General features: G+C 37.5%; 1 protein-coding gene across 3 annotated transcripts in view; it reads right to left on the reverse strand.

Annotated features, from left to right (window-relative positions):
- Tada2a (transcriptional adaptor 2A) overlaps positions 1–18310 on the reverse strand; it is a 60277-nt gene extending 41967 nt beyond the window's left edge. Inside the window, exons 1-4 of one of the 3 annotated variants that reach the window (XM_077800597.1) lie at positions 18213–18310; positions 15282–15406; positions 7880–7986; positions 6728–6787 (exon numbers count right to left, since the gene is read on the reverse strand). In XM_077800597.1, the coding sequence (XP_077656723.1) occupies positions 6728–6787; positions 7880–7986; positions 15282–15306 (192 nt within the window). In that variant the 5' untranslated portion in view covers positions 15307–15406; positions 18213–18310. The other 2 variants (XM_077800598.1, XM_077800599.1) reach the window with 2 other exon arrangements.
- Between the last annotated feature and the right edge of the window lie 2522 nt (positions 18311–20832).

A 20832-nucleotide genomic window follows, 5' to 3' on the forward strand; every position in this document is an offset into this window, starting at 1 on the left:
TACACAGTAATCCGTTAATATGTACAACTTTAATGTTTTTGTGTTATCAGTTAAAATTTTTGTTAAATATAACGATATGGTTTTTTTTAAATTTTTAATATTTATTTTTTAGTTTTCGGCGGACACCATATCCTTGTTTGTATGTGGTGCTGAGGATCGAACCCAGGCCGCACGAATGCCAGGCGAGCGCGCTACCACTTGAGCCACATCCCCAGCCCATATATGTTTAAGAATTAATAAAGTGAGCCTGAGATTATGGCTTTGTGGTAGAGTGCTCGCCTAGCATGTGTGATGCACTGAGTTTGATCCTCAACACTACATAAAAAATAAATAAATAAAATAAAGGTATTGTGTCTGTCTACAACTAATAAATAAATAAAGAAAGAACAGACCATTTTGATCTATTCCAAATGGACTTTTTTTTTCTGAATAATATTTTTAGAGTGTATGTTTCAAAAACATCAATTATACAAAAGAAATTGGGATTCTAAATGTACTTTAATCAAAATTACTTTTGTTTAAACATTTTTTTAAATAACAACTCATTTTTTGGTGATACTAAAATGTTATACCATTAATATATACAACTTTTATGTTTTAAGTACCAATTGAAATAAATTTAACTAAAAAGTGTTATAAAATAGAAAGTTTTAGTATGAATGTTTTGGGTTTTTTGTTTGTTTTCACAGTGCTGGGGATTGAACATAGGGCCTTGCATATGCTAGGCAAGATATCTACCAATGAGCTATATACCAAGCCATATGTATTTACACATAAGATATATTTTATCTTAAATGACAACCAACCCAGCAGTATGAGTACTTCTAGTACCCAGTTCACAGTCTTTAAATACTACTTTCCACTAAAAGGAACTAGGGTTCCTTAAAGAAAAGGCTGTCGCCAAGTCTGGGTCAGGAAATGAACAAGACCAGATTGAAACACACTGTCATACTGAGAAGCAAAGCAGCTCTCCAAGACTAAAAGGGTCATATCAAAAGGATTCAAGAGACAACTTGTAAAAGCTCCTACTAACCAAAAAAGGAGTACTGTGAGCATCAATAAGGACAACCTCAAAAGACTAAAACACACCAAATATTTTAAATATTCGAATGATGCTAGGTAACCAACTTTCAAAACTAGAAATTAGCATTTATCCTGCCTTTCCTATACAAACTTTATTCAGGATGACCACATAGATAATGATAAGAACTTTCTTTACAAAATTATTCCAACTCATAAATTAAAAGATCACGGGTTGGTGATACAGCTCAGCTAGTGGAGTGGAGTGCCTGAAACACACACACAAGGCCCTGGGTTCGATCCCTAGCATCACAATAAAAAATAAATAAATAAATAAAAATTAAAAGATCCCTATTCTGCAACTCCTGACCAATTAACAGATCTAGACAATGATTATAAATGAATTTGATGTAGCCAGTGAACATAATTTCCAGTAAACACAAAAGATGGAAGAACAGATTAATAAGCAAAACCTAGACTGTACTAACACCTATAAGGTGAACAACCCAGTTTTTAAACATTAGATAAATTGGCACAGTGGCATATGCCTGTAATCCCAGCGACTCTAGAGGCTGGGGCAGGAGAATCCCAAGTTCAAAGCCAGCCTCAACAACTCAGGGAGAATCAGTCTCAAAATAAGAGAAATATAGGGGCTGAGGTTGTAGCTCAGTAATAGAGCGCTTGCCTCACAAGTGTGAAGTACTGGGTTCGATCCTTAGCACCGCATAAAAATAAATAAATAAAATAAAGGTATCGTGTCCATCTACAACTAAAAGAAAATTAAAAAAAAAAGAGAGAGAGAAATATAAAGGGTGGGGGTGTAGTTCAGTGGTAAAGTACTAAACCAGTAACAACAACAACAAAATTAAAGAGAGAGAATGGATCCACACAATAACATATCACTCAGTAATTATAAGGAATGACTACTAATATACACATAAATAAATACATCTCAAAAACATGCTGAGTGAAAGAAACTAGAAACAAAGGCACACACAGTAGGATTCCATTTATATGCAGTTCTGCAATATGCAAAACTGACTATGTTGATAAAAATCAGAACAGTGATAACTTCATAGGTGGAGAAGTAGATAGGATTTTAAAAATAAAGACTTTATGAGATGACTGGAAATTGACCAGAATTACTTAAGAGACCTAAATGAAACATTTAAATGCTATAATGTCTGGGAGGATTTGCTTCAAAATAATGCAGACGGGTGAGGGTTTCAATCAAACAAGATTAGCCATAAATTGATCATTTTAAGAGCTAGGGTGGGTATATGAAAATTTATTTTTCTATATGTGGTAGCTGGTTACAGTAGTGGCCCCTGATGAATTTCTCTTAGAATTTTCATTTAATATGGGCTTGGACCTGTGACTTGCTCTTTTGAAGACCTAGCAGCTTCCACTTTTGCACTCCTAAGACACCAAATAAAAAAATCTAACCCTCTTGTGGGAAAGACTATCTGGAGAGGCCACATGTAGAAATGACCCTGAGACCACGTGGAGAACCAAGGCCTCAGTTAAGAGGTTTTAGCTAACTCCCAATCAATTCAAGCTATCCTAATGAGGTGCCAGAGGTCTATGAAGAAAGTCTGGTGTACTTCTCTAACTCCAGTACCTCATGTGGAGCTAAGGGCCACTCTATCTTGAAAGATAATTAAATGGTTGTCACTTTATTTTTTAAAAATATTTATTGTTAAGTTTTAGGTGGACACAATATCTTTATTTTACATTTATGTGGTGCTAAGGATCGAACCCACTGTCTTAAGCATGCTAGGCGAGCATTCTACCACTGAGCCACAACCCCAGCCCCTGGTTGTTACTTTAAGTCACAAATTTTGAGGAAGTAGCTATGTAGCAACAGATATTTAAACACCATTCTCTCTAATGTCTGTTTGAAATATTCCATAAGAAGTTTCATAAAGTGATACAATAGGTCTCCAGATAACAGATATTTAGAAACATCTTACATTTTTTATTAGTGATTAAAAAATCTGTCATGATTAACAAAATTATACAACCAATACGCAACACATTTTGATCTAACTACATACTATGAATATATGCCTAACATATGCGCTATTATGAGATCCAAGAAACACTCCTTGGAGGCTATGTCTATATTAAATTCATACTAATCATTCTCAATCTGGCAAGTACCATAATGATATGTAAATATGACAACTCACACATTAGTTGAAGAGCCAGTTCTAAAACTGTATTTTGAAATATTAATTACTCCTTACCAACTTCACTGAGAGATAAACAATAAAAAAATTTTACACTACAGGTTGAAAAAAAAAAAAAAGGCTAAAGGCAGTTTTTCTTGATGTTGTATCAATGTTAGTTAACTAGTGGACCCAATCTCAGCCCTATTGAACCAGAATCTCCAACAGTAGGGACTAGACATCTACATTTCTAAGAAGATTCCAGATGATTCTTATGCACTAAAGTTTAAAAATCACAGATATAAAGGGTGTGGTAGAAAGAGCTGCCTTTACTTGTTCAAGGTTCTGAGAATTACAAGACAAAAGTAAGTATAGAACTCAGAAATCTTGATTAATGCACCACCCACCACAGCATGAGTAACTCCCCAAAATACAGCACTATGAGATGACAAAAGTACTAAAAATCATTTAAAGTTATTTGAAGCTTCATATGCAAAAAATCGAATTTTTAGCAGCTTCACATGTAGAAAACCAAAATTTGGTCATCATTCCCACAGAAGAAAAGATTCACTGGAATAGATAAGATTGGCCAAAAAAAAAAAAAAAAAAAAAAGAGAGAGAGAGAGTATTAGTAATCCTCAAAAGGAAAGTAGAGAACTCTGAAATGTGTTTGTATGGGTGCTGAAAACGTGAGAAAAGGATGATGTAATCAGAATTAAGTGAACTTGGAACAAAACAGTATTTTCAGCATTAAGCAGAAGATGAGGTACCCAGAATAGCTCATGGTCAATTTTTCTCCAGTGAAAAAGCATGACTATCAACCTACCCAAGCTATACTGAATTATTTTTTAAGGAATTATTTCACCATCTTAAATTAATAAATTTGGGGATTGGGGATGTAGCTCAGTGGCAGAATATGTGAGGCCCTGGACAGGAGGAGTAGAAAGAGACGGGGGATGAGGGGAAAGGAGAGGAAGAGCAGGAGGAGAAATCTGTAGTCTGACTCTAGGCATTCTTGTGTGAATCTGGGAAAAATAATCAGCTTTCTGAAGATTTGACGACTTTGATAAAAGGAACTCAAAAGTCACAGCTACTGTGGCCACAGTCTTCAACCCTTCATTCATTTTGCAATTAAAATGGAAAAAATTATCCTAAGTCCTATAATTAATGAATAGACTATTTAAAAGATTGAAGGTGTTTTGAAAGAGGTAGATGAAAACTAGCCAGTTGGCTCCCAAGAACTCTGAGATGTTGATTCATACTAAACTTTTTTTAACTTATTTTTTGACATTTATTTTATAGTTGGACATAATACCTTTATTTCACTCATTTATTTTTTACATGGTGCTGAGGATTGAATCCAGGATCCCGAGTGTGCAAGACGAGCACTCTACCGCTGAGCCACAATCCCAGCCCCTTTTTTCTTATTTTTTGGAACCAAGGATTGAACTCCAGGGAACTTGCCCACTAAGCCACATCCCCAGCCCTATTGTGTTTTATTTAGAGACAAGGTCTCACTGATTTGCTTAGTGCCTTGCATTTGCTGAGGCTAGCTTTGAACTTGTGATCCTCCTGCCTCACCCTCCTGAGCCAGTGGGATTATAGGTATGTGCCACTTCACCCAGCTCACACTAAACTTTTAAGAGACTGAGGTAAAATACTATGAATTCTGTGGTAGTTTCTCCTGCTCCCAAGATTATTCAAACACTAGGTACTGCTGTGAAAGGACTGTGTAGACTGAATTAAGTTTATTAATCAGCTGATCTTAAAGTAGGGAGATTATCCTGGTTTATCCAAATGGGCTCAAAGTAGTCTATATGAGCCCTTAAAAGGTTTAATTAATTAAATTTTTAAAAAGTGTGTTTGTGGGGGGGGGGGTGCAGAAGAGGTAGAAATACTGCTCAGGAAGGATAGCAGGAGGGCAGAGGTTCCTAGCATTTCATCAGTAACCCTCCAGGACTCCCAGAATTGATGGCTTTGAACATGACAAAAGGGAGCCAGGAACCAGGGAGTGTAAACAGCCTCTAGAAGCTGATAAGCTCTGAGCAACAGCCTATTAACAAACAGTAGCATCAGTCCTACCTTAATGCAATGAAATTCTGCCACCAGACTAAATAAGCCCAGAAATGGGCTCATTCTTATTTTTTGGTACCAAGGATTGAACTCCGGGGCACCTTGCCCACTGAGCAACATCCCCAGCCCTATTTTGTGTTTTATTTAGAGACAAGGTCTCACTGATTTGCTTAGCGCCTCGCATTTGCGTCCAAATGAAAGCTTAGGCCACCAACACCTTGATTTCAATTTTATGAGACCTGTAGCAAACCAGGTGTGCCTAATGGTCTCCTGATTTACAAAACTAGGAGATAATAAATCTGTGCAGTCTTAAGCTACTTAATTTTGGTTATTTGTTACAGCAACATAGTGCTAAATGATTAAACTACAATGTGAAATTATTACTTTCAAGCCAACCAGCATTATTTCCATAAGAAAAACTACAGAGAAGGCCAAGTGTCAAAAACTGCTTGGTGAAACTGGAGATTTAGTTAGATGCTCAATATGCTCTGAAACTTACAAAACTATTTTGACAAAAGTATCTGTTATACATACCTGTTGACTAGACTGGGTATTCACTTTGGCTTACTAAACCACCCATTCTCCCAGCCAGGAGGGGGCACTTAGCGGCATTCTCATTTTTTCTTTAAAGGTGGTAATACAATCAATCAAACAGAGCAAAGTCATAGTCTGGCCTATAAACCAATTTGCCTCTTCAATGTCATTTTTATGTAGAGTAGTAATTTATTTGCTCTGTGTACATTTATGATGTAACTCTTAGAGGATAATTAATTTTCACAAGGCAGAGGAATGGAGCACTAGACATGAACTTCACCATCACCAACAGGAACCACATAAAAATATCATTAGCAAGCTGGACATGGTGGTTCACTGCTGTATCCCAGAGGCTTAGGAGGCTGAGGAAGGAAGATCACAAATTTGAGGGCAGACTCAGCAACTTACAAGGCCCTAAGCAACTTAGCAAGACCCTATCTCAAAATAAAAAATTGGAGGAAAAAAAAAAAAAGGGCTGGGGATCTGGCCAGTGACAGTGGTTAAGCACTCCTGGGTTCAATCCCTAATATTCACCCCCAAATGCCGTTAGCACAAAGTGACAACACACTGACTATATGTTTATCAGCAAACCTAAAAAGCAACATACCTCTTATCCTCATATCAGAGAATCTTGAAATGTATCTCCTTTAAACACCTTCTAAGTTTGAAACAAAAATCTGAGTATAACAATAATACTTGTTTTTTAGAGTACTTGCCTAGCATGTGTGAGGCCCTGGATTTGATCCCCAGGTCCACACATTAAAAAAAAAAAAAAAAAAAAAAATGCAGGTTCACAAAATCCTAAAAAACTTACTAAATAATGATTATCAAATTCAGAAGAGAAAAAAAGAAAAAGATATTTAAAGAGAACTAATTCCCAATCTAATGCTTGAAAAATGAATGGAAAATCCCAGCAATTTCAACATTACCATTATTTCATAAGTATGATCACTTTGATGTTTCTTGTACTCAAATCCTCGAGTGAAACACTGTAAAGAAAGAAAAATTAAGTTACCAAAAATCTACTTTCCAAAAATGCTTTCTTAAAAGGTAGAAGATGGTTTGTGGGTGCTCTAGCTTATGATGAAGTTTTTAAGAAAGTTAATTTAATCCTCTGTGCAGCTACAATAGGATGTTATATTTACAGTTATCGTTTTTCAGTGGCCCTTATGGAGAAAAAAGGCTTTTTTATAGTATGATTCTCCCTCAATCAAAGCATGAGTCCTGAAATCAGATGGCCTAAATTTGAACCCTGGCTCCGTACTTAACCATACTTTAACAATTCTTTTTTTTTTTTTTTTAGAATTTTTAATATTTTTATTTTTTAGTTCTCGGCGGACACAACATCTTTGTTGGTATGTGGTGCTGAGGATCGAACCCGGGCCGCACGCATGCCAGGCGAGCGCGCTACCGCTTGAGCCACATCCCCAGCCCCTTTAACAATTCTTTTTTCATATTTTACAGTCTAAAATTTGGATTCACCTTGTAATTTAAAGTATATGAGAATTTTAATCACCCATTTTTACATTTTAGTATTTCTGAAATTGGGATGGTTTTTTAAAATCAAGTGTTTTGGGATCTGATAAAACATGGTATTTCCTTGAACAAGTTACTTAACTTCTCTTTGCCTGAGTTTCATCTATTAAGCGAGGATACTTATTTATTTACTTCATAAGATTTTAGAGATGATTTAAGGGTTAATTCATGTAAAAACTCAAAATAGTGCCTGGCACACAGGAATCACTTATAATTAATATTGTTGCTAACATTACAACCCACACAATAGTTTGTTCTCTTGTCACCTCTACAGAGATCAGTCTTCAACAAGACAATAAACAGTGTCATCAAATGGAACAATTCTCCAGTTCTGATTCCTTTAATCTCATTACTTTAATCTATTTGGAAAAACTTTTAAGCATTAGACTGATATGCCTTGTGGAACAGTCAACAATCTGCCTGAACCATCTGGTCTGAAAGACTAACTAGAAGGAGTTGATATAATAAGGTATATCCTAAGCAATCTACAGTAATCTCTGAATTACTATATCCATAATCAGCCAAGCCTCTCCTTAGTGAGTTACCTGCAAGCAGAGAAAAAAAGGAGGTGGCCCACATTCAGCACACTTAATATAAGGCTCCATAAGGTAGGAAGAACAGCCTCTGCAAGGTGGCTTATCAGACGGATCATCTAGAACAAAGAAAAAGAAAATACACAAGCTTTAAAACACCTCATGATTATATCACAAGTGCAAAAAGGTGAAAAAATTGCAAATGACTACATAGAAAGTGAGCTGGGCTGAAAAGTACATGGGAGACAAGATGAGCTCATTTCAAACAAGCAAAAACAAAAAAAGTATCCTCCTTTTTTAACTTTAGGGAAGCTTTGTGTACCTATGGCTTCAAAAATAGTTAGGTAGTCATGGCCCCCTGCATTTTTTTTTAAAGAGAGAGAGAGAATTTTTTAATATTTATTTATTTATTTTAGTTTTCAGCGGATACAACATCTTTGTTTGTATGTGGTGCTGAGGATTGAACCCGGGCCGCACGCATGCCAGGCGAGCGAGTTACCGCTTGAGCCACATCCCCAACCCTATACACAGATTTTAAACAAAGTCTCATAAATCCATAGGGGAAAAAGAACATACCTACACAATACTTACAGATAAAGCATATCTGACAAAATGTTAACAACAGATGAATCCAAGTAACAGGCACATAAGTAAACACTCTACCGTTCTTTTAACAGTAGGAAGGACAAAAATCTTTAAATACGTCTTGAGGTTTAAACTTCGTATGAGTTGAGATTTAAACTCAAGAACGCTTCCTCCCTTTCTGCTGTAGTAAACACAGAGCACAGCCAACTTTTTTCCACTTCCATGACAGTAATGTATCTCTAAAATATTAAGGCAAGGAGTATGACCTCAACACTCATATGTGTCCTCAGTGGCCTCAAATTCTGCTTCTCTGGAATCTGGGCAACCCAGCAAAACTATGTTCTGATCAACCACAGGAGACAAGAAAAAAGACCTTGAAGGTAGATGAAGAGATTTTTTTTTTTTTTTTAGTCTTGGCAAGATTTCTCAAACTTTTTTTTAAAAATATTTGTCATTTTAGATGAACATAATACCTTTATTTTATTCATTTATTTTTATGTGGTGCTGAATTGAACTCAGGGCCTCACACATGCTAGGCAAGCACTCAACCCCAGCCCAAGATTTCTTAAATTCTTTAATGGCATTTTCCTTAGTCCAAGAAATATTCCTCAAGGCACCTTGCTCTCCTCTAAGTGGCGAATATTGTTCTTTTATTTCTAAATGAAGACATGAAGGAAAATGACAAAAGAAACATACTCCTAGTTGTAGTTTCAAATTAGTTACATGGAATATCAACTACTCAATTTCTCCCATTTTACCGATTTTAAATTATAACATGGAAAAACAAAATTATTTTATATTAAGTGCTAGATGCAAATTTTTACCAAATTACCTTCTCTCACTTCCTTTGTTTTTTTTTTTTTTTTTTTTTTAAAGGGAGGGCTAGGCAAGATAGCACATGCCTTAATCCCAGCTACTCTGGAGGCTGAGGCAGAATGACTGCAAATTCGACGCCAGCTTCAGGAACTTAATGAGGCCCCATCTCAAAATAAAAATAAAATGGATTGGAGTATGGGGGTTGTAGCTCAAGTATAGCACTTGCCTAGCACTGTGAGGCACTGGGATCGAGTCTCAGTACCACATAAAAACAAAAGGTATTGTGTCCATATCTACAACTGAAAAAAATATTTAAAAAAAAAAAGGATTGGGGATGTAGCTCAGTGGTAAAACACCCCTGGGTTTAATCCTCAGTATCAAAAAAATTTTTTTAATTAAAAAATAAAACAACAAAAGGGGCAGGGGTCTCACTACATTGCCCAGGCTGGCCCTGAACTACTAGGCTCAAGCAATTCCTTTGCCTCAGCCTCCAGAGTAGCAGAGACTACAGGTATGTACTACCATAACCAGCAATCTTCTATCTTAATATTTAAGGTTGTCTTTCTTCAAACTTTCCTGAGAAAAAAAGATTGTCTACTGACCAAAGTAGAGTTTTTAAACCCTTATTTCAAGAAGCAATTATTCTGTAACAGCAATCCATCTTAAAATTTTACACAAAGTATGAATTGTCATCCACTATTAACATTTTGAAAAATATTTCTCTGAACTTTGTTCTACTTACATGTATCTACATATTTATTTTCACAAAAGTGGAATACTAATCATGCTTTGCCTGTTTTTTTCTCTTAACAATACACTTGCAGTCATTTTTTTTAATGATAGTACACATAGATCTTCTTGGTTTTTCTTCTCCCTTTGTCCTCTTTAATGGATGAATGATATTCTAATGTATCAATTATCTAAACTGATATTCTCAACTACCCCTTAAGAAGACATTTTAGAAATCTGAGGAGGTGCTTTTTTTTGGTTCCCAGATGACGAGGGAGCACTACTGGCATTTTGAAGACAAGAAACCAGGATTCTAGATACCCTGCAGTGCTTATGACATTCCTACACTAGGAAAATACTGACCTACATCCTGCTTAACTTTCAAATGTGCCACCATTCAAGTAGATGAGAAATCTCATACTTAGAGATGAACCTAATTCCATATTACATGTAAAGCAAAATATTATATATATAAAATATATGCTGTGTGTGTACATTATTGTTTTGTTCAAAATCTTACCAGGAGTTATTCAGGCTTATGCTATTTCTTATTCACTAATGCACTTGAATCATTCTTCATTTGTAGTGTAAGATGCTCAGTGATTCAATATATGGGTACCTGACTACCTACTCATGTTGTTGTCTTTTATTATGTCTAAGAATATTCAGATATATAGTAAGTTGCCTTACTTTGTTATCTCTTTTACTTTGTCCCTTATTATAGTAGATCATTATTTTTATTTCTTGAAACCATATGTGTAAATACAGTATCTACATATCTATATTTCACTAGCAATTAGTAAAAGGGACCTTGAAAATATCATAAAAAGTAGCTGGGTGCATCAACTCAGGAGGCTGAGACAGGAGGATGGCAAGTTAAAGGGCAGCCTCAGCAAATTAGCAAGTCCCTCAGTAATTTGGTGAGACCCTCAAAATTAAAAATTTTTTTAAAAAGGGGGAAAAAATCATAAAAAAGAAATCACTCGGCTAATATATTGATAACAAACAACTAATCTAACCAGTTCTCCACTGGTGGGGTGGGCATTTATGCATTTATGTTGTTTCTAATTTTTCACTATTACAAAGAATGCTGAGATCCATATCCTCTTATGTATTACATTTTATATTTATCCTCAGAATAAATATTTTCCTAGAATTAGAATTATTGAGGGTACAGATTGAGGGTTTTGAGATTTTTTTGATACACATAGCCAAACTATCTTCCAAAAAAGTATTCCAAAATATTTCTGTAATTTAGAAGCAGAGAAAGGCGTTTTTAACATCATCCAATAATGAGGCAACAAAAGGCTAATTAGACTACATAAACAAAATAACAACTATTTTTGGCAAAAACACCATGAACAAAGTAAAAAGCAAATGAACTGAACAAAAATATTTGCAAACTTATGACAGATAAAGGGCTGAAATTCCTAATGTAAAAAGAATTTGCCTAGCATATGTGAGGCCCTGGGTTTGATCTCTAACGGGGGGGGGGGGGGGGGGGGGGGGAGCCAGGCACGATTGCACCTGGCTATAGTTTCAACTACTTTGGAGGCCAAAAAAGAACTGTGAATCACCTGAGTCCAAGAGTTAGAGATGGAGACCAGCCTGGGCAACATAGGGAGAAACCATTACCCCAACCCCACTAAAAAAAAAAAAAGCCAGGCATTGTGGTGGATACCTGTAATCCTAGCTACTCAGTAGGCTGAGGCAGCAGGATCAAGTGTCAAAATAAAATTCAAAAAGGGCTGAGGGCTGGGCATTGTGGTATACATCTGTACTCATAGGATTTGGGAGGCTGACACAGGAGGCAAGAGGATCGCAAATTTAAGGCCCGCCTTATCAACTTAGCAACATCTCAAAAAATAAAAAGGGCTGGGTGGTAGAGTGCCTGCCTAGCATATGTGAGGCACTGGGTTCAATTCTCAGTACTGGAAAAAAAAAATTAGGGGAAAAGGAGAAACATAAAAACAGCCTTAATTGGGCTGGGGATATAGCTCAGTTGGTAGAGTGCTTCCCTTTCATGCACAAGGCCCTGGGTTCAATCCCCAGCACCACAAAACTAAAATAAAATAATTAAGGCAAACTAATCAATCTAAGAAAGTTAAAAAAAATGGCCTTAATCATATGAAAAAATTATATAGTTTTACTTATAAGAGAAATAAAAATGAGAACTACACTCAGATATAATTTCTTATGTATCAGATTAGCAGAGATTCCAAAGCTTAATAATAGTTTCTTAGGAGAATGGGAAAATAGGAATTCATATGTAGTTGGTGGGAATGCAAGAGTACAACTCCTATAAAGCAGAATACACAGTATCTAAACAAAATTATGCATCTTTTTATTTTTTGAGCCAGAAATCTCATTTCCAGGAATTTACCCTGAATATACATCTCCAAGAATACACACATATGCCCAAGGTTATATATTAGATTATTTTTAAGTATAAAAAACTATGAAGATGTCCAAGCACTAGTTTATTTTAATAAATCAGTGCTATCTCCACACAATGAAGCACTCTGCCACTATAAAAATTTAAGGGTTGGGGGTATAGCTCAGCGTAAGAGTATTTGCCTAGCATGTACAAGATCCTAGGTTAGATCCCCAGCATCTCACACAAAGAGAATGAGAACAATTTCTGTAAACTAATATTTCCAGAAAGTACTATTAAGTAGAAAAAAAAGTACAAAAAAAAATACTTAGTATGCTATCTTTCTAATAAGAAATTACAGAAAGCCAGGCATGGTGGTACAAACCTGTAATCCCAGTTACTTGGAAAGCTGAGGCAGGAGGATTACAAGTTGGAGGTGAGACCCTGTCTCATAATTTTTAAAAACTTTTTTTTTTAAAACAGCATTAGAGATTAAACCCAGGAGTGCTCTACCACTAAAGTACATCCCCAGGCCTTTGAAAAAATTTTTTTGAGACAGGATCTTGATATGTTGTCAAAGCTGGTGTCAAATTTGAAATCCTCCTGCCTTAACCTCCCCACTTTATTGGGATTATAGTGCCACTGCACCTGGACTCAAAATAATTTTTTTAAAAAAAAGGGCTAGGGAGCTGGGGTTGTGGTTCAGCAGTAGAGTGCTCACCTGGCACATGTGCGAGACCCTGGGTTCAATCCTCTGCACCACATAAAAATAAATAAGTGAAATAAAGGTATTGTGTCCAACTACTACTAAAAAATATGTATTTAAAAAGGGGGGGGGGCTGAGAATGAAGCTCAATGTAGAGTGCTTGCCTAACATGTGCAAGGCCCTGGGTTCAATCCCCAGTACTGAAGGTAAAAAATTTTTAATTATAAGGAAGTAAAACACGTATCTCTTTTTTAAAAAAATATTTTTCTTGTTATAGATGGACACACAATATCTTTATTTATTTTTGTGGTGCTGAGGATGAAACCCAGCACCCCACATACACGAACCAAGTGCCCTACCATTGAGCCCCAGCCCCAGCCTACCACATATCCTTTTATCTCTGCAAAAAGAAATAAAGGGCAGATAAACTAGAAAACAAGCAAGCTGGATAATTACAAGAGGTTAAAGGGGGACTGGAATGTAGTGGAAGAGATATAAAAGGGAGTGGCATTTCTTCAAATATGTTTTTTTGCAACCATCATACTAAAGATTTGATCAAGCAAAAATCAGAAGATACAAAATCATGGGAGAAATTCTAATTAAAAGCTGCATTTAATTTTTTTTTTTTTTTTAGTTGTAGATGGACACAATATCTTTATTTATTTTTACGTGGTGCTGAGGATCAAACCTAGTACCTCACACATGCGAGGCAAACGCTCTACCACTGAGCCACAATCCCAGCCCTGCATTTTTTTTTTAACCTCAAACTATCTCCCTTTGCACTGCTTATTATAACAAGAGAAAAAACAGAAATCATACAAAAGATATGTGGGGGGCTGGGGATGTGGCTCAAGCGGTAGCTCGCTCGTCTGGAGTGCGTGCGGCCCGGGTTCGATCCTCAGCACCACATACAAAAACAACGATGTTGTGTCTGCCGAGAACTAAAAAATAAATATTAAAAAAAAAAAAAAAGATATGTGGGTATTCTGTGTATTCTCATACAACTTTACTGCAACTTTCTGTAAGTTGAAATTATTTCCAAATAACACGTTTTAACAATTATATTTTCAAAGATGGCGGGGAGTAGTTTCAGCTTATGCTTCTAGCACTGGAACAATTTAGATTCTTTCTCCAAATGTAAAATGAAAGGGTTGAACTGAATATATAGGAAGTGTGGTAAAAGAGTAAATTAGAGCTCCTTTAAGAAACTGCTGAAGAGGTTTGGGGTTGTAGCTTAGTAGTAGAGCAATTGCCTACCACATGTGAGGAACTGGGTTTGATCCTCAACACCACACAAAAATAAATAAATAAATAAAATAAAGGTGTTGTGTCCATCTAAAACTAAAAAAGTTGCTAAAGAAGCAAACCCCAAAAGTACCTGATCTTTTTACTGGAACACTACTAAATATCTGATAATGGGATTGCTATTTCTGGCAAATTTGATCTCTTCACAATATAGCAACATAAGTCTCCATAATTGTGGCTTCTTCAATTTATTTCACACCATAATTCTCTACATCATTATCATACTGTAGTTTACTCTTAGAACACAAGTTCCACTTACAAGGAGGGAAAAGGGAATATTTTCTTTATCCAAAATTAACACTATAAAGGTGCCTGATACAAGTTATTAGTTCTAAAGAGAAATCCCACTGCTTTTTTGTTAAACAAAAATATTTTATTTTTAAATTTTTTTATTTTTAATTGACACATAATTACATATATTTATGGGATACAGTATGACATTTTGATACATGTATACAATGTGTAATGATCAGATCAGGACAACTGGCATATCCATCACTTTGGACATTTATCAATGCTTTGGGAATATTCAAAATAGTCACCGCTAGCTATTTTCAATTATACAATTAATTGTTGTTAATCATAGTTATCCTATCATGCACCAGAACACTAGAATTTCTAGTTATTCCTCTTATCCAACCCCACTGCTTTTAACTACAGGTTATACATACTAAGCCTGATCCATTTAGCTTCATTTTCTTCTAGGATCTAGGGTGATATATTTTATCAAGTTTTCAGTGGATAATCAATACCTATTGGTTGATTTTGATTTGATACTCTAGGCTCAGATCTACAGGGCACTATTGCTTAACTTCAAAGGGGTTATTTTTCTTCCTTGATAAATTTCCATTTCATTTTGCTGTTAATATTCACCTGAGACTCATTTCTACTATACTTACTGCTAAAGGAACCCAAACGGTCCATTCCCTAATTGGCAAAGATTGCTGCTTTTTATGTTCCTTTGTGCAGAGCTTCCTCAAGATCTCAGAACTGGCCAGCACATACGCCAAAGCTTGATGTCCCCCTAGGAACAAACAAAAGTGGCACATGGATCAGAAAATCATTCAGAGATAGGAAAATACACAACATATTCAGTTCTACCATTGTAATATTGAGCAAATTAGTTTACCTCTATTATGTCTAACTGGTATGATATAATAATATCTATCTCCCAGGGTTGTTCTGAAAATGTCATCATAATCAAACATCTGGCCTAGAGCAAGTCCTTTATAAATTATATAGATATAAAGGGTTTTTGTTGTTGTTGTTGTTTTGTTTTGTTTTTGGTGCTGGGGATCAAACTTAAAAATCTCATGCATGCTGTGCTATGCAATCATTCTATCACTGAGCTATATCGTCCCTCCCTAAATGCTATATATTTCTAATAGTAACTGTTGCCTTTCTCTACCCAGCTTTCTCTACCCTTCTCTCTTAAGGCCTCTGTCTTTTGGGGAACTGACCCTTTAATATTTTATATGGTACTGGTAGAGGTACCAATCAATATTCAAAATCTCCACCTCCACAGAAGCTACACCAAAGATTTCTTTTCTTTTTTTTTTTTTTCCAGAAATCTGGATCTTAAGTTAAGACATTGCTCCAGGACAGAAGGTAGACAGAGTTTATTCTCTAGTCAAAGAATTTAGTCAATAAGTTCTGGCTCTAATTTCTCTGTCTTTCCAATAAAAACTTTAATCAGAATTATTTTCTATTACTAAAACCCCAAAATCCTATCTATAAAACACATAGTTAACTAATTTACTCTTTCAACAAAATACAAAATACCTTCTTTGAAGGCAGAAATGAAATCTTATTTCACATCAAACCAAGAAACATCCTCTTTCTATACACCAGATTTTTCCATCCTTTTTCTAGAATTTTCCCCATATATTTTATGAAGATTACTTCTAACTGCACACCTTTTCTCACTTTAAGACTAAACAAAAACAGGGACTACATTCGATACAAATTTATATGCCTTTAAAGTACCAAATACATAGAGTTCATTAAGTTCACTAAATAATCACAAAAGTTAGTTCTACTTGGGCTACTGAATAAATTCCAGATTTTTAAAAAATGTCTTTTTAGTTGGACACAATGCCTTTATTTATTTTTATGTGGTGCTGAGGGTCGAACCAGTGCCTCACACGAGGACCCTACCACTGAGCCACAACCCCAGCCCCAATTCCAAATTTTTTTTTAAAAAAATGAATTCATCTTTAGTTTTCCTGGAGTGACTTTTTTCACTTTGATAAATCAAATGCACAAAATGCTCAAATCATTACCCATAATAAGGCTGTCAATCAATTTTCCCGTTTTTGGAGTGGAGCCTCCTTGTACAAAGTCCCAAGTCTAGTTGGTTTTTGACAAAAAATGAGGTTAGCAAGGGCATATTATACATCCAGTAATAAAAGAATGGTCAACATTTATTGAACTTGTCCCATATGCTAGGTGCTGATTGTTAAACACCCATGCAGATGATCTCTGAATCCTCACTACCTTCTGGGGTGAGCTACTTTTTATTTTTTAGTACTGGGGACTAAACCCACAGGCACTTAACTATTGAGACACATCTCTATCCCTTTCTTTATTTTGCATCGTGGTCTCACCAAGTTGCTTAGGGCCTGCTTAGTTGCTGAGGCTGGCCTGAAACTTGGGGTTCTCCTGCTTCAGCCTCTGGGTACAGTTACCCACCACCTGTTTTTAATCGAACCCAGGGTCGCTTAACCACTGGGCCACAGTCCCCTGTGTCCTCTCCACCCCTTTTAATGTTTTTTTTTTTTTTTTTTTTAAAGAGTCTAAGTCCTAGCTAAGTTGCTGAGGTTGGTCTCGAGCTTGCGATCCTCCTGCCTCAGCCTCGCGACAAGCTCCTTTTTCATAAAGCTTTGCGGGGGGGGGGGGGTGCATGCCTGTAATCCCAGCACCTTGGGAGGCAGGAGAATCAGAGTTCAAAGCCAGCCTCAACAAAAGCTAAGCAAATGAGTGAGACCCAGTCTCTAAATAAAAAAAAAAAAAAAAAAAAACAGGGCTGGGAATGTGGCTCAGTGGGCAAGTGCCCCAGAATTCAATACCCAGCACGCCACCCCCCGCCCAAAATAAAAGCTCTGAAAGATTTAGAGTGCTTGCACAATGTCTTTCTGGTAGTGAACAGCTGCGCCATTTCAACAGAGGTGATACAGATGGTCAAATAAAGGATGTTTAGAATAATTTGATAAACACCCCACGTCAGAAAACACAAAACTGCAGTATGCAGAATCTCCCTTTCTCTCCATCTCATAGAAGACCGAACAGTGACACTAACATAAGAGGATAGGCGCCAGCTCCACGGGAACACTGGTTAAATTCAAATTAGATATTGGAATGTGGAAGAAAGGCGCTGTGAAAAGCGATTCCGTGTGATGCAGAGGAGACGCAGGCTTTACAGTTTTGCAGCCAACTTACTTCGTCTCTATTAGCTGCAAGTCATTTTTTTTTTCTCTTTGCTCCAAAATGGTGCTAACGCACCTACTTACAAAGGCCTACTTGGAAATTTCACTTGGTAACGTCGATCAAGGGCATCTCGAACAGCACTGCTATAGGAGTGATTATGGGCTCCATTGCAGCGAACGATACACCAAGGCTGGGACACGGCCCGGCAGCCCAAGCGTGGGGCGGGGCTCCAGCGGGGTCAGGCCCGGCCGCGCGCCGCCCTCCCCCACGGTGCGGCGTGGCCAAACGCCGCGCCATGTGAGGCTCCCCTCGCCGCCGCAGCAGCCCGTACCTCGCAACCCTGCGTCCCCCTAGGTCTTGCCCGAGGGGTTCGCGCCCCGCCACAAGCTTGCCCCGCGCCTCACCTCACCGCGTCTGCAACCTCGTCTCGGAGAAGCCACCAGTCGCGCGCGCTGCCAGCGGTGGCGTGCCCTACCCGGGCTTGCGTGCGCGCTCGACTCGGCGTGCGCTGCCAGGGTATGCGTGCGCGGTCCCGGGCTGCGCAGGCTCGAGCCCGCCGTGTGTTACGCCCCCGCCGCCTCCTTCCCCTCCCTCTCTCCGGCCACGGCGGCCCCGCCCGCCACGCCTCTGCCCCTCTCCCGTTCTGTCCTTTCCCCCTGCCCCACCCGGCCCCCGCTGCCGTTCGGGTGCTTGAGGACTGGCTGAGACGTTTGCCTGACTGTTGAATCTAAGCAATAATCACTTTTCCCTAGTGGCGCGTGGTCCGGCGCCAGAGGCTTCCTGTTCGTGGTGCTGTTTGGTCCCCTCCTGAGCGGGGTGAGACAGGCCCGACTGGTGCAGTCTGGGTTTTGTGTTAACATTCCCACTCCCACCCCAGTTGCAGCCAAGGAAATTGAGGCTGAGGCACGGGTCTCCAGGACAGCGAAGCGGGCCGCCACTCCAGTCCCAGCCCCTCAGTGCAGCTCTTGGATTGATCAGACTGAATGGCTCCAGGGGTGAAGAGGGCACGTTTCCTTTAGATGCTTCTGCAACGTCGAAATTGTCTTCTTTGGAAAGAACCATCCCCTCTTTGGGATTCAGAGGCCCAAATGGAGGTGCAATGATGAGAGGATGTGGTGGTCCACTCTGATGTCAATCTTGAGGGCTAGGTATGTCCCAACATCTCTTATTACTACTACCAGTGGTTATTATAGTAACTACTATTTGTTGAGGATTTATTGCATGCCAGGCATTTGTACAAAGCAGGTTACATATGTGGTCTCATTTAAAGCAACTTTATGATGTAGGCATTATTTTCCCCATTTTCCAGGTGAAGATAATCAAGCACTGGCATATTTGTAACTTGGAATCACACTGCTAGGAAGTGTTGGCACAGGGGCTTCCAACCATGGTTTATCTTAACCAAATACTATTTATTCAGAAGTATGTCTCTGATACATTTGCCCAACCTCTTAGAATTCAATTACACTTCTACCTATAGGCCCCCATATTCATTTTTTTTCTTCTTCTTCTTTTTTTAAATGTAATACAAGTTGCTTGTTAAAAAAGAAAGAAAACTCATGAGCAAAAGTTGCGAAACCGCCTCGCCATATTAAATAGTTAAATTTTGACTTATACCATTCCATTCATTTTCCTATGCATCATTTAAATAAATATGCGATATTTTATATTTGATGTATCCTGAAAATATACTTATTTGCTCATTTGACAAATATTTAATGAGCAGACACTGTACTAGGTGCTGGGAATTCAGTAGTGAGCAAAGCAAAGGTGCAATTTCATAGAGCTCGTATTATTTGGGGGAAGATTGACAAGTAATACACATATTCCTAAATAATCATGCCAGTTTATGTGGTTTTATGGAAAAATAAATCAGGATAAAGGGATAAGAGTAATGCAGAGATTCTCTTTTAGTTAGGGTGGACAAGAAAGGCCTCTTAGCAGAAGCAGCACATAAGCAAAAACATAATCATTTAATGAGAAAGGAAGCTAAGTGAATTTCTAGAGGGAAACTATTCTAGAAAAGAAACAGTAAATGCAGTGCCTTGACATAGGGATTTGTTTGGAATGGAGAAGCAAAGAGATCAGAGTGGCTAGCAAATTAGACAAATAAGATGAAAAACACAGCCAAGGAGCTAGATTATGTACCATCTGGTAAGCCATGATTGGACTTTGGATTTTATTTGAATGTGTTGCCATGAAGAGTGAGACCAAAGGAATAATCAGATTTACTTTAAAAGGATCACTCTGGCAGTGTTGTAGAGAATGGATGGTAGAAACATAGAAATTGCCTTGTAAAGCATCAATTGTCCTTTTACACAGCAGCTAATTAAAAAATAACTTGTTAATGCTGATAGTTTACCTATGCCTTTACGTCTACTCTCAATTTTTCATGAAAGTAGAGTTAGAGTCAATTACTTAAACATGTTTGTGTGTGTGTATCACATAAACAGATTTTTTTTTTTTAGTCTGGCTTGGGCATATGCCCAGATCTGCATGTCATGACTATTAACTAACTGAAGGCATCAATGTTGTACTGTTATGGAATAAACAGTCCCACATAATATCCCAATCTGTTCATTAAAAACGTAGAATTCAAACGCTTGGAAATTACCCTCCCTCTTCAGTTGATTTTAAGTCCTCCTTAGAATTAATTCTAAGCACAGTTTAGTCAGTGTTCTTAAGAAAGATGTGGAGAAATTAAAATGCACACTAAGAGGGAGAATAACACATATTGAGGCAGTGCTTTTTTGAATTTTTGCCTTAAGCAATGGAGTGATAGTAGCATCACTTACTAGACCAGGTGAGGGGAATGGGAAAGGCCAGCTGAACAAAGAGATTTGGAGGAGAAATGAATTAAAGTTCTATTTTTGGATCTGTGTTTTGCCTTCAAACTGGAAATGACAAATGAGACTGTAGGTCAGTGGAGAGGTAAGGGCTAAACCTACATAAATATAGAATAGTTTCTTTGTGTCTTCCCTAAACAGAGCCTGGGGACAGTGTCTTTTCTTAGTAATCTCAGCA

This window comes from Urocitellus parryii, chromosome 7 (genome assembly GCF_045843805.1).
Source record: "Urocitellus parryii isolate mUroPar1 chromosome 7, mUroPar1.hap1, whole genome shotgun sequence".
Lineage (NCBI taxonomy): Eukaryota > Metazoa > Chordata > Mammalia > Rodentia > Sciuridae > Urocitellus > Urocitellus parryii.